This window comes from Pithys albifrons, chromosome 12 (assembly GCF_047495875.1).
Source record: "Pithys albifrons albifrons isolate INPA30051 chromosome 12, PitAlb_v1, whole genome shotgun sequence".
Taxonomy (NCBI): Eukaryota; Metazoa; Chordata; class Aves; order Passeriformes; family Thamnophilidae; genus Pithys; species Pithys albifrons.
Genome location: NC_092469.1, coordinates 2976398 through 2991463, shown reverse-complemented (window position 1 = coordinate 2991463; position 15066 = coordinate 2976398). Strand labels below are relative to the sequence as shown.

The following is a 15066-nucleotide window of genomic DNA, read 5'->3' as shown; positions in this document are numbered from 1 at the left end:
TTCTAAGAAAATCTCTAAATGTAGGTGACTGGTTAGGGTCTGGTTAAAGTGAAGAACAGGAGGTGCTCCCATGTGTCTCTCACAGAGCCAACTGCCTGTAATAATAAAGACACAGGGTTGGAATCGGGTGCTTTGGAGAAAAATAATAATGCATTAAAAATATTGCCAGACCACCAGGCTGTTGTGTGTCATTCCTGTAGGAACAAACGCTGTAGGAAGACAGCTTAGACTGTCACACTCAGGCTGGCACTGCCTGCAAACAAAATGCAGTGACAAAATGTCATCCCTCCTGTTCTTCACCTAGGGATGGATGCCCCTGCATCTCACTCAGGGTTCCTCTCAGCTGGGCAAAATAATGTTGCAGCTAAAATGTATCCCAAGAATTTACAGCGTTAGTGGGGAAGTGTGGGATCACCTTGTCAACCCTCAGCCCTAAAAAACCCAAGGAAATAAAAATACATTCTTTAATAAAGAGCATTGTTTAAATACTCAAAGCAGCTCCTCCTGTGAACTCTCATCTTTATCCAGTTTCTGTAAACAAAACTCTTATTTTTGTCACAGAGAAGAGATTTAAAGCCACAGAATAAGAAGTGATCAGAAAACATTTTATGAATTAATTAAAACAAGTTGTGAAGCTATATTGTTCATTAAATCACTAACATATTCTTCTAAAGAGAATGAAATACAAACAACAATTCAATGGGTTTATTTTAGACTATATGTTTGCCCTCTTCTCAATATTTTCCCTCAAAATTTAACCACGAAGAGAATACCTTTATGTGGCTGAACAACAGAGATGAAAATATGTGCTTAATATTTTATCAATTATGATTTACTTTGCTATTAGTATAAGATTTGAAAACAGGAATTCCAAAGAGATCTATAAACCAGCCATGAATTAATCTTAAAATTCACAGTAGGGCAGAAACCTCCTCCAGAGTCTTCAGATTTGGTTGGCTCGACCAATGTGCTGCAGCCACTCAACCAGCTAAACTAATTCCTGTAATGGTTTCCCCATTTCAGGCTGCCCATCTGCAAGTTCTTCCTGCCAACACAAATTCCTGATGTGTCTGTTTAACGTGATGCTCATTCCAACCACACACAGGGCAGGTGGCTTTGGTTGGCAGGGCAGGAAAAGAGATTCATTCACTTTGGTTTTTGTTTTTTTTATTTCTGGAGAAAAGTTGTATCAGAAATTCAGCACAAATAAAAAGTTTTCAGAAAAGAGCTACTCACATATCCCAACTGAATTGTGCACCATTCCTGATGTCTCCATATGGAGATAAAAAAATAGCTCTGAAACCCTTAAAAACTAATTGTTGTTCAGGCTCATGTGATCACACTTGTGATTTAAAAGCAATGAATCTCAATGTATACACAATTAAATAACTCAGAAGTAAGTTACAGATGATACTGCCTTGTTAAAGAACTGTTTTGAAATGAGAAGACTTCTCTTAAATTCATCATTTAAATAAGAAAAGCAAAAATCTAATTTTGTAGAATCTGTAGTTGGAAAAACATTTTCACAAGAAGAAACACAGATTTGCTGTCTCCCACCTACACACTGGGGACAACTTAATAAATCTACCACAGCACTATGTAATACTTAGACAGTAAGGGCAGAAATATAGGAAATTATGGTAAAAGTAATTGGTCTTCATCACTACCAGGACAAATGACTTAAAAGGCAATATATAACCTTTTAAAAGTTGTGTGAAGCCCACAAAACCTTCTATCCCAGTAGATCTAGTATAAAAAATGCATCTGACTGCAGACCAACCAGGATTTACAGCTCAACACAGGCTGCACAAGCTGAATTATGGATTACATTACATTTCTTTATATATGGCACTCTAGAAAAGAAACCCCAAAAGGTCAAACTGACTTATTAATCACTATAGCTAAAATAAATACTATGTGGGAATAACATCAACTCATGGGCCACAAACTACACGTAGGTGGAAACTTCTGAGGACACTTGGAAGATGGGAGTCTTCAGCACCTACCAACAATGTCAACTGGAAAGCATTAAAATGTTCATTAAGCAATCTTAACTTCCATTAATTGCTGCAAAGTGATCAGATCTCAACCAGAAATACACAATGTACAGATCTACAGGTTTGATTCAGCCTGTTCCTTTCAGACTTCACTCTGGATGTTCCTGGTCAGGAGTTTGCTAAAATTATTACATTATTTATTTATTTAGTATTTAATTATTATTATTATTATTATTGCTGAAGTGACTTGGACACTGATGTGCTCGAAACTGACACTGATGATCTGGGGTGGAATCAAAGTACCTGTTGTGATTCTCCTTGTCCTTAACCAAGAGATGCCACAGAACTTGTCCCACTGCAGGGAAGCTCATCAAAATAAAGAACATTTCACAATGCTAAGGAATAACTAATTGAAGATTCACACTCAAAGTACTTCTTGAAGTAAATAAGATAATTTTTCTTGTGCTTTCTCAATCAAGACATAAGACACTGATGCCAAATATTTCCAAACATGCAATTTTTATTTACAGTTTCTTCAGAGACACAAACCCTACCTTCTCTTTTAATTTTCTTCTCAAAGGCCCTCCACATTGATTCTAATTTATTTATGGAATATTATGAAATGAAAAGAATCCTTGAAATCTTGATGTATGTTTTTTCCTAACATCACTGGCCTGTTGCTTTGACATCAATGCCAGGAACATGCAGTTCCTCATTGTTCTGTCACTTAGGAAGGTAAGAGTGGAGTCAAAGCAGCATCAAATTCATCCCAGCTCACTGTACCTGCACAGCTGAGGTTACAGACTTTTGATAAAAGAATTTTCTGGCAGCACAAATTTTACCAAAAAGCCCCACACTTCTGGCTGTCAGTGGTGTCTGTGGGCAGGAGTGGAGCAGACTGCACTTTGATTCCTCTTCCCTCCTTTAATTGAGCTTCAGTGTATTGCAATTGGATGCTATTCATAAAAATTATTTACAGAGACAAGGAAATTAATTTTGGCTTTGGAGAAAAGCACCAGGCATGTCTTCCCAGTCCATCAGATACAGCTCACCTTTTGCTTTGTAAAGATGTTTCTTGAAGTTGCTTTTTTAAATTGTAATAGCAAAAGTATGAAAACAAATTTAGAAAAAAAACCCAAGGGATTAACAAAACCTTGCTAAAGAGAGAAAAGTAGGTGGCCTCTTTTATGGATTGGGAAAAATGTATCCCAGGGCAGGGATATGGCCTGGGAACAAACTGCCCTGTGCCAGCCCCTCCCTGTGGATGCAGCAGGCTGCACTCTGCTGTCTTTTTGATCAAGAGAAGAAATCCCACACCAGTGACTGTTTCCCCCGACAGACTGCTTGTCCTTTTTAATGTTACATGAGAGCACCAGCCTGAATTTCCCTCCCCTCAGAGCCAGTACCACTACCACTGATTAGAGATGCTGCTCTGCCTCAGGGAACTCACTGCTTTGGCCAAGGCTGTTTAACCTGTTGTGCTCCTTGTACTCCCTCCCTTCTCCTCTGCAGATGGAAACTTTGCCTTTCTTATGGAACTTTTTTCTAAGAGAGCATCCTCTAAATTGTTCAGTAATTGGTCCACCACAGAGGTTCAGCTCTTTGGCTTTGCAAGAGACTGTCATGCTCAAAAAGACTGGAGGATTATCTCTTTTCTTGCTAATGGCAGCACGGGCCAACACTGTTTCCATGCTGCTAAAGGATGGAAATCACTATCTGTGACACCTTCTCAAACCCAGCTGCAGAAAATCTCCTCATTCTCTTCACCCACCTCCAGGTACAACACTGCTGTTCTTTGTCCTGTGTTTGCTGAGGTAATTATTATACCCAGAGTACTACAAACAGAGGAATGAAGTCAGTGACACCAGGTTTGCTGCAGCACCTACGTTTATAATAACTTACCTTGGTTTTTGACACTGTGAAGTGTGTGTGTGTCTCCAGCCATGTCTGGAAAAGTGCTCTGTAATGAACTCACCAGTCACTGAAACTGCCCCCTGAAACCAACTCCAGATTCCTGCAAAGTGGTGCCAGTTAAAAAGCCATAAAGACCATAATTTTATTCAAATCCGTGTAACTTCACACAGGCCAACAAAGTGAGGTTTTGCTTCAAAGACAGGAGGAAAAGGAGGGAAAAAACCAGTTTGACTGACAAGTCCTGGAGACACTCATGATAATTTTATCACCGCAGTCCCTCTAGACTGGAGAAAATTTCCTTAAATTGCTGCTATTTTTTTAACCTCTCTGCTTCCCTTTTTGCCTGTGCTGAAGCACCCAGAGCCCAGCAGTGCCAGGAGGGCTGCCAGGGCTGGAGCTGCAGTGCTGCCCTCCCTCCCTCCCTGCAGGGACTGGCTGCCAGCCTGCACTGCAAGGCAAGCAGGAACCAAGGAACTAATAAATAAGGAGTACAGCACCAAAGTAAACAGTGCCCTGGCTATAATTAGCCAGAACAGACAGGCTGCTGGTGGTGGATGTCTCTCCCAGTCCCCTCAGGCTCCCTCCAGCCCCCACAGAATCCCTTTAACCAGCATGCTCCTGTTTGACTCCAGGCGAAACAAAAACAAAAAACCCCTTTTTTCCCAGTCACTCACTAGAACAGAGCATGGAACAAAAGGAACACCAAGATGAAGATCCCACTATCAGCTATTTTAGCTGCATTATTTCTTTGAAAGTAAAATGCTGCCTGTAATATCGAAGACACATCGGGAAACTTCCTAAACCTGCATTTAACACACACTGACAGCCCCAAAGACCTCCGTGGTCAGATAGGGTGGGACTTCTCAAAAGCATGAAATGTGCCAACTTGTAGGAAGAAAACTCAGGAAAAAAGAAAAGAGAAAATCAAGCCTTTTCCTCCATCAGAAGCAGCCACGGGTTAGCAAAGCTGAGTGGATGCAGCAGGAGAGACACAGATTGACAGGAACACCGAGGCACACATAAAGCTTCCTGCAGGTAATTAATGTTCTACACGAGCATTACTGACTTCAAACAAACCAAGCCCTGCTCCAAGTGGAGCCTGTGCACATGTCCCTGCAGGTCTGGAGCTCCCCGAGCTGCTGTGGCCCAGCTGTGCCACCCATGGCCCCTGCCCAGGGAGGGTGTGCAGGGCACGTGCTCCTGTCCCCTGGCACAGACTGCACAAAGCTCCTTTCAGCTCAAGGGTTAAATATTTGAGCCCCCCCTCTGATTCTATCACTGGCAAATTTCAGCCAAATTCTCAGAGAGGAATGTGGACACTGAGAGATTGGCCAACACATGTGCAAGAAGTGTGAGCTTTCACTTCCAAATTAAACAAGTGCTGCCTCAAAATACTCTTAAAATTCAGAATAGATCACAGAGATTAAAAACACATCATGTTCCCTGAACAGCAAAGTTGCTCACAGTAAATTTGCCTGCACCACAAACTGCTGATATTGTGTCACTTCAGGATGACATGACTCAGGAAACCTGTAGCAGGGACCTGACTTTTGTGCATGTCCATACAATATGCACACATGGAACACTCACAAACTGATACAGAAAACATTCTGATTGACAGGAAGATCTTGGAAGAGCTGCAGATGGAAACAGCAGACCATGAAAGGCCTGTTTTCATTTTTCTTTTTTGCACACTGAGCTTGTTTTCAATTGGGACTACTTAAAATGAAGGGATAATTTTTTAGTACACATAATAACACAGCAAGTTCTGAATTAAACGTTTCTCTGTCAGGCTGTGTTTTATTTTTGCTTTCCTTTTAATTCAAGAACCTCTACTTTTTATCACCAGCATGTTGTGAGGCCACATTCAGCTGCAGCCTGGGAAGATCCCTTTAAGGGACACTCAGCTTGGACAATGGTTTGGTTCTACACTTGGCATCAGGTGAAATAATAATAATAAGTTCTGTTCAGTACTCCTGGGTAGGGTGTTTACATTAGAAGCTGCCAACTGTATTCCCTTGAAGTTCAAGACTGTTTGCCTAAAGGCTCAGGGTAAACTAAAAATGTTACCTTAATTGTCACTCTCTGTCTGACCAATACATCACTTGGCTTCCTATAAAAGAATCAGGCTGAAAATATCCAAAAATGGGCATCTTCATACATTTCATGTTTTTTAGATTTTTTCCAAACCTTAGCTTCAGTACAGAATTTTTAGGCAGAAAGGAAAAAAATTATTCCACAAAATGTACCTGGCATTGAATAGGATGGAAGGGAAAAGGAAATTAACCTGATGATTTGTCTGACTCCTCTGGAGAAGGATCACTTAAATGGCAAACATGGACACTTTCAGGCACAGGTATCATTTTTTCCATGTGTATGTTGAAAAGTTACACCTTGAAAATTTTTTGGTCAGGTTTTAAAAATTATTTTCACTGACATCTAAAAAATGTCACAGCACCTTGGGCTTTACCTTCTGAAGTCAATGGGCAGACCCTCAGCCAGACCCTTCCAGACTCTCTCTTAGTCTTACCAGTTCTATTTAGCCAGAAGAAAGAAAAATTCTGTAATTACAGGTGTCAGAAAAACAGAGGCTGCAAAATGGATTTTATCCTTCAGTGTCTGAAAATCAGGGAGACCAACAGTGAAGACAACTGAAAATAGAGCAAACTCACCCCCAAACCAAGCCCAGACAAAAAGGAAGCTCTGACCCCCTCTGTCCCCTCATCCTCAGGGAGCCCGTGCAGGGAAAGCACCTTCCCAGGAACAGCAGCTGACCCACACAGGGACTGGCAAATAATGGATGAACCATTAACTGCTCCAAAGTCACTGTGCCAAGTTCTCATTTTCCAAGCTAATAAGCTGCACACACTATATTTATAAAGTACCCATAAATAAAACAGTTGTATTTAATATTATCACATTGCTAAAATTATTTTCTTTTCAAAAATACGGTCTTTTTTTCCTTTTGTAACCAAGAAGGAGGATTTCCATTGCAAAAACAAACAAACAAAAAGTAATAAATCACTATTTAAGTAAGAAAGAAGTAAGAAAGCTTTGGAAAGCAGAGAGAGAAATGCTCTCATGGTCTCCTCCTGTATGTTACATCAACATGGGATCAACTATTTCCATCTGCAAATGAAGTAAAAATCAAATTTGTGCTGGCCAATAAGGAGAAACGATCAGAACCAGTGAACCTCTGTCAGAATATTTTGTGTTCCCCAGATCAAAGGCACACACACACACTTTGCAAACCTGTTCTGCGAGGGAGAAGGAATGTTTTGCCTGGCACAGAGCCATTGCTGCTTCCTGGCACTGCTGCCTGGCTCTGCCCCCCTGTCAGCTGAGATCCCTGCAAAGCTGCTCTGCCGCCTCCTGACTCACTGCCTGCACCAGGCACAAAGTGCATTTCTGCACTTTCACTCCAGATTGCAATTATTAATCATCAATGTAAACACAGCACTATCCATCATCTTTAATGCCTTCCACGTTCTTACTGCTAAGTCTGTAAGATGCAGTAGAGGAATGTTCACAAGTCTTGTTTCACAAAATAAAACCCAGATTCTGAAAAAAAGAGTCTGTGTTCATTATGGGCTAAAAGACAGTTTGAAATTAAATTTCTAAAAATGAAAATTCATCATTGGGGCAATTGATTTTTAAATTGAAATCCCACTTATTTAAGAAAAATAGGTACAATTATTAACTAGAGTAACATTTATATAGTGTTTCAAAAGACTGATTTTCCAGTAGGAATTAACACATTTCTTGTGGACTATTTTAGCATTTATTTGATTTTGAAAGCAGGAAGTACAAGCCACAGACGTTAAAGCAAAACTTGAGATTTTCAAAGATTCATAAAGTAGTTTGCATGTAATTCCATAAAAAAAAGTATGGACAGACTCCTTTCTTCTGTCTCCTTGAAAATCCCAACCCATACATTTAACTGGTAGCTTTGGGAAGCCCCAGGTGGAATTCTGACTGTGGGCAGCAGTGACCTCCCACACCAACACAGGGCTGAGATAACCCTGCATGGCAGTGACACATGGAGGAGCAAAGAGTGCTTGAAAAGACAATGATAAATAAATCAGACCAATTCCTCCTGCTCTGCTCTCAGTCTACAGGCTTAAAAAGCACAAAAAGCCAACTTCAACTTCTTGAACTGGTTGCCAGAGGTGTCCTGGTCTATGAGATCTGCTCTCAGAGACAGCTTAGGCTCAGCCAGTGTGAAGGATCCTCAGACTCCAGTGCTTCCTAAACATGCCTTGACCACTTTAAACAAGAAGCAGTTTATCAAGAGCCAGCTGTGAAGACCAAGCTGGGACTTGAGCTGTTGAACAAGTTGTTCCAAGGATCTTTGGAAGTGGATGCCATAAAATTAACTTTAGTTCCAGAAGGGTGAGGGAACAGCCTAAGGATTTGCTACGAGAATGGCAACGCCAGTGAGTGCTGTTTACCCCCCAAATAAAGGACTGCTCATTGGTTCTGGTTCTTTTAGATGTGTCAGAAGCAGTTTGCTGGATGTATTGGTGATGAATGAACCTCTGAATGTGTGATCCTCGCTGAGGAGATACCTTGGAGAGAAGCCAACACACACCCCTCTGCAACAGAGACTTCTGCAGGACACACTGCACATCTCTGTGTGCTTCAAAGGGCAAGAAAGGCAGGAAACCAGGCCAGGTTTGCCAAGACACAGCTCATGTCTGACCCATTCCAAAGACCAAATTACCCAGTATTGATTCTTCTTCATATTTTTAAAATATTGACAACCAATTTGAGGAATAATTGCAGGTGGTGCAGAAATGTCTGTGGATAACCCAGGATGAAGTGAGAATGCCTGCTGAAATGGTGCAAATTAATTAATGACCTTCAGTACTGGGTAACTAAAAAGAGACTGCAATCAAAAGCAGTTTTTTCCAACTATGTCACAGTATCCAAGTGCTTCTTAAATAGTCATGAATCCATCCTTACATTCTCACTTAGAAATCAGGAGTTACCAATAGCACAAAGACCTGAGAGAGAGGAGTATTAAGTAACTTCTCTGTGTTTGCATTTGGAAGCCTGTGGTATAACAGATTCCCAAGTCTTAAACCAGAATCTTAATCATGTTTTATACAAAACCTAAACACAAAACAGCATTAAAATACTCAAACCATCTTTTAGATTAATTTAATTAAAAGATGTGGTGCCTCGTACCTGGAACACATTTCACAATCACTTCAGTAATTATCTTTTCTCTACACAAAACATCACTGTTTTAACTGTAGTTTTGGGACTTTCCAGGTCTGCAAGAACATTATCCTTCCTGACTAATATAATGGCTGAGAAAACACACAGAGTGTCAGCTCTCCCTTGAGCACTGCCCAACATATGGTCCTGCACATTCTGAAGGATGGTGCTTGGGATAGTTTGCTGCACATTCTTGAGATGACTGCTCTTCTGCTGTGAGAAACAGGGTTTTTTCTTATCCCTAAAATGACTGTCTTCAATAAGTGGTGATTCACTGAACCAGCCCTGAAGCTGCCTTTGGAAGCTCAGTATTCAAGAACCATCTGTGCCAGCAAGTACCAGGAGAGGGCTTTCACTTGATATTTAAACAAATTATACCCTCAGATATTTCAAACAGATACTCTGTATTTATGTATTTTGGGATACTAGCCATAGGTCTCGATGAAAAAGAAAATTATTTAATAATAATTATTGTTATTAAATACAGAAAATATTTGCATTTAACTTCTACACTGTAATTCCATAATAATAAGGAAATACAGAAATTCTGCATTCATTCCACCTTAGCACTACTCAAATATTTAGTTCATAAACCCACCTGACCCAGTCTGGCAATGGTCAATCCTTTTCTTAAAGCTCTAACTCTTAAAATTACATGAAAATACCTATTTCATAAACAGAACCAAATTTGAATCCTAACTCTTTAAAAGCCTCACAGTTCAAGAAAAAAACATTGAAAATGTGAACTGAACGGATTTGAAATCAAACAAAAAGCAGCTGAGGTAACCAAAGGCAAGTCAAAACTTAGTCTGTTTAATGTGCCATGGGAGGTGCCTGAGGATGCTCCCCAAGGAGCTGAAGTGGTTGCTGTGCTGTGTATTGGCACGTGTCGAGGTGACCCTCTGCCCTCCCTCTGTCCGTGCTCAGCACTGGTGGATACCTAACTTGCCAATCACACTTTTAATTCCAAAAAACTGTAACTCTGTAAGACATTTTCCAATAAATTTTGCTATGAAATAAATGAGAAGTCTCTAAAAAATCCTGCAAATGCAATATTTTCAACTCTGCAAGGCAGAGAAGCTGAATCCTTCCAAAGGTATCTTGCTTGTCTTTACCCCTCTCTTTCACTCTTGATCTAAACCACATTATAATAACAAGCAGGCTGAATAACTGATGAGCTGCTGCTGCTGTTTGCAGCAGATCATCTGAAATACAAGAAGACAAGAAAGGTACTAAAAGGGAAGCAAATGAAGTGTAGGTGATCTCACGTTTGCTGCCTCTGCCTCGCTGTTCTTCCCTTTCCAGTGCTCACTGGGCTCTAGGCCAAACTACTTCAACAAGCTGAGCAGGAACTGCTCCCTTTTGATTGTTGTTAGCTTAGTCTTCTTTCTTATTTATCAAATGGAAATGGGTTAGCCCAGGGTACAACATGAGGCAGGGCCAGGCAAAGGGAAAGGGCAGGGATGCCCTGCTGGGGACAGGGACAGGGACCACAGCCTGCAACTGGCCACACATCAGGGCAGTGTCCCTTCACAACATCCCTGGCTCATCCCCTTGGCTAGAAAGGATTCTTGCCCATTTTTTGGAAGGGCAGTTTGATGTGGTTGCATGTAGAAGCAAATATAAAAAAAAAAACATGTAAAAATAATCCCACCCCAAAACTACTGGTTTTCCACATCCCCAAGTAAAAGTAATAAAAAAATAGCTGTACTAGTACAGGAAAGACAAATGATGAGCCTGGTCTTGATAAGCTACAATAATCCTGCCATCCAAAAAAAAAAAAACACTATTTAGCTGTGGCTTGAAAAGGAGCAAAGAAGTCCAAATTAACCCTGGCAATGGGAGACAGAGAACAAGTTTAAAGGAAAAAAGTGCTGGTGGAGAATATTGGCAACGATGAGCACAAGCCTTTTCACGTTTATAAAAGCTGTAGAAGAGCTATTTCTCTCTGTACAACAATCAGTACTTGAACACTGAAACACTAAGCTTTTTCAGCAACTTTTTATCTTAAACAGAATACCCATCAGTGCTCCCTAAATTGACCTCCTGCTCAGATCAAAAGGGTATTAGTAAAAAGATCTGATTTCCAAAGAGAAACTGTGAGCTGGTACTTCTGTTAAAACAAGAAGCTGGACTGAAACCCAACACTTCTCTTTGAAAAATGGCCAATGCAACCAAGTAAAATACCCAACAAGAGTTAATTCAAAAAAGGAAAGAAATGTAACATGCTGGAATTTTACAAATCATGGAATGATTTCTCTCTGGATCAGCAAACGTGCAGTGTCTCAGCTGCAACAAAAGCAGACACGTAAGTCAAAAAAGATTAATGAGGAGATGAGCAACTTTGATGCAAAATCTGAGTATTTTGACTAAAAAAACCCGGCAGGCCAAGGAAGCTGTGGCCAAGTCAGACCTTGCAAGCAGAGATTATCAGCAGCAAGGGCTTTAAGCAGCTTAGAAATTGCTCAGAGAAATCGGTGTCATCGAGCACAGTGGAGGTCAGACAGCTGAGGGTGGAACTGGGCTTAGGGGATGGCAGCACCACAACAGTCTCATAACAACGTTTATAATCCCCAGAAACCCAAAGAAGAGATATAAGACAGTCCTACACAAACAATACGACATTCCAGTACCTTTTACAGTGCAACATTTTGGAGGAGTTGAGTTTATTTCTGCATGGCAGCCCCAGTAGGCTCAGGAGAACCACAAAAAGGCAGTTTCTGCAGCCAACTCGTGTGCTGCAGCTTCTGCAGCACTTCAGGTGGTGCTGCCCAGCAAAGGCATGAACAAGGCAGAGACAGGACCCAAGAGCTGGAAATCAGCTTGCAGCCAGGCATCAGCTCTGTCAGCTGGCCAGCTGTCTTAGTTCAGCAAGCTGGGACCAGTTTATCCCTGTGTGGGTGTGACCAAAGCTGGGCATTCTGAAGCCTCTCTGCCATTGCCCAGGAACTGTTCCCAATGGCCCATTGGCAGCAGCTGCCCAGGGCACAGCTGAGCCCTCAGGTTGGGAGCTGGCTGGGAAAGAAGCCTGGCAGAGGAGATGGGAGAACTCCCCTGCAGGGACTCCTTGGCACCTCCACACCCACCTGAGGGCTCAGCTCTGCTGATGGGCCAGCAACAATTCCAAAATCCCCCCTGACTGCCAGAGTCAGATCCCCCAGAGTGGAACTCCCTGCCCTGGGGGAGGGACTGGGGGCTCCCACCTGCACCTGAGGGGATGGAACCTTGGGGTTTGGGGCCTTTGGGGACCACTCATCGGATCCAGAGGAGGAGCAGATCCTCGACAGGAGGAGCCCCCCACTCTCCACCAGACTGTGCCATCATCTGCACCAACAGGTTTTTCAGCTCCTTTTCCTTTGGACTGGGGGGAACCACGTGGGGCTCAGCACAGGGGCCACCAAACCCCCCTGTGTTTGTGCCCCAGGGGGCTGGGTTACACTGCTGGGTTTTGTGGGTTAAACCCAATTTCTCTTTGTGCCACTGCATTTATTGTAATATTGTTATTAAATTGTAACTCATAATCTCTTTTGTGTTGGGTTCACTTCTCCTCCAGGTTTACCTTTAAAACCAGCACACCAGGATGGTGAGAAGCTGGGAGAGGAGCATGGGAGCAATTCCCTCTGAACTGGCACACAGGTCATGGCTCCAGGAAATCCACATATCGGCAAAAACTTCAAGGATAATTTGCCAATTGAACAATACTAGAGAAGCAAGAAAAGGAAGCAAAAATCTCCAGAACCCTTTGAAATTTGTCACAGACCTTTCTTTCTCTTTCTGTGGAGAACTGTACCAGAATGAGGAGATGCTCTTCATCATAACCCATTCAGGCAGAGCTCTCAATAAAATGTTTCACTGAAGGTGACCATAATTTTGTTTCTCAAACTATACAAGCTTACAAAAGGATCATTTTTTTTTAAATGGGCCAGTAGACAATAAAAATTAAATTCTGACACTTGGGAGAAAATATTCCCTTGGTCAAGTGAAGACGAGCAGGGAATGTACTTTTGGTAAAATCTGAAGGGATCCATGTGTTGTTGGAAGGCTCAAATCAGTTTTAAGTGAGTGAAAGCCAAAGCTATCACTATCCAGTTTGAGCTTCCAGTGAAAGCTTCTTTTGGCCTGTTGGAGTGAGGTTTCTTGCACGTCCAAATAGAGGAGGACAAAATCCTTTACCAAACCTAAGACAAGGAGGGAGACTGAATGGGAGGGAGTGACAGAACAATACAAAACCTGGGAAGCTCCCCCAGTCTGAAACTAATTTTACCAGAAACAGGAGCACCTCCTACATATCTGGAGTCCTAAGTCAACTTTAGAATGTAAACAAGATCCACTTCTTTTCCTAGCTTAGTTAATTCCCTAGCACCAATCTCAGCACATGGAAAGAGAGAAGTCAGATAAAAGTTACCCAAAATGGGAAACAAAAAGGCCTTTAGAAGTGCCTGGCATTCAGACAGTCAAATGCCTGAGCCAAAACTGTTAGTTTAGTTATTCAAAACAAAACGTTTGTCTTTTCCTCAGCACAGGCATATAAAGAGAGAGTTGCTCTGTCTGCACTGTGCAGACTGAGCAGAGCTTTCAAAAGCCCCCACGTGCATCTGTGCAGAACAAGGGCTCTTCCCCAGCCACCAAGGCAGTGCCACCCCATCCTTGGGCACTGCACATCAGGCTCTGGGGGATTGTGCATTCCATGGTGCAGGGCAGCTACTTCTCCATCTAACAGAGAATCATGCAAACAAATGACTCTGCTTCTAGAGCACAGTGTTCTCATTAAAGTTTCATACAATTTAGCATGATTATATGCTCATCTTGGCAGTGAGGGGGACAACCTGACACTCTGTAAGAAGTGTTGGCACATTTGCCACAAACCCCACACACTGGTACTACTGCAACCTCTTGGTTCAAACTCTATGACTACAGTTATGGTTTTCTGGATACTTCTTCATGCCCTACTCCTTTGTTTTGTTTCCCTTCAGATCACACCGAGGACAAACCAGTGAGTAGTGTAAGACCTCCACTTCATATTTAACTATATAAAATACCCTTTAATTATCTGCTGAAAGTTTACACTTGAGAATACAACTAAGAGAAGATGTCATTTTAACTGTGGCAAGATCAACTGGAGTCAGGGCCCTTCTAATTGAGAAATGTGCCTTTGCAGGTCCCACAGTCCACTGCAAACCTCAGCACGGAGCAGCCCTGGCCATTCCTGGGGTGTGGAGGCAGGAATGGCTCCCCAAGCACACACATACCTCCCCTGCCATGGAGAGCAGCCCGGGGGCATCCACCTTCCGCTTCTTCCGGGGCCCGATGGCTGCCAGGGCCGTCAGGTTGGCATCCCTCTGCCGCATCTGTGCCAGCTCCTGCTGCTGCATCTGCACAGGGAGAGACAGCTCGGGTTAGTGCGGGCTCTGGGGCACTGCAGAACCTGGGAGCAGCAGGCAGGAGTCACAATCCAGCAACCCCTGACTGTAGGTACAGAAAAATCAAAGGTGAGCAATTCAGATCTATGTAGACCTTGTGACACTGAAAGCAGCTAAGAATAATCAAGGCCACAGCTGCTGTGGATTGTTAAAGGAGAAATCCCTCTCTGGGAGCTCTCAGCAACTCCCCAGAGGTTTCTCATGAGAACTCCTCAGGTTTCCCACACCACGCCGGAGATGTACCTGAAAACAGGATGAGTTCACCAAAACATTGGACTCGTGAGATATGGATTATAACCAATTGGGATTTGCAACTAGATGGTGTGAGGTTCAATTTAGCCAATAGAATGCAGCTTTAACCCTGTATAAACCGTGTGCAGTGTGTAATAAATGGCATTCACTCAATCACACTGGTCTGACGTGTGGTGTCCTTTTTCCTCCACGTTATTTATTGTTTACTTTACCTGACAGCACTTTGCTGTTCCCAGAAGGACCATTTTAGCAGCTTTGCC

At 42.3% G+C, this 15066-nt stretch overlaps 1 protein-coding gene across 1 annotated transcript in view; it reads right to left on the bottom strand.

The window, feature by feature from the left end:
- Positions 1-15066, bottom strand: part of LOC139677320 (transcription initiation factor TFIID subunit 4-like) — a 156050-nt gene that overhangs the window by 31758 nt on the left and 109226 nt on the right. The window contains exon 14 of the mRNA XM_071567169.1: positions 14384-14506. Within this exon, the coding sequence (XP_071423270.1) occupies positions 14384-14506 (123 nt within the window). The remainder of the gene's footprint in view (positions 1-14383; positions 14507-15066) is intronic.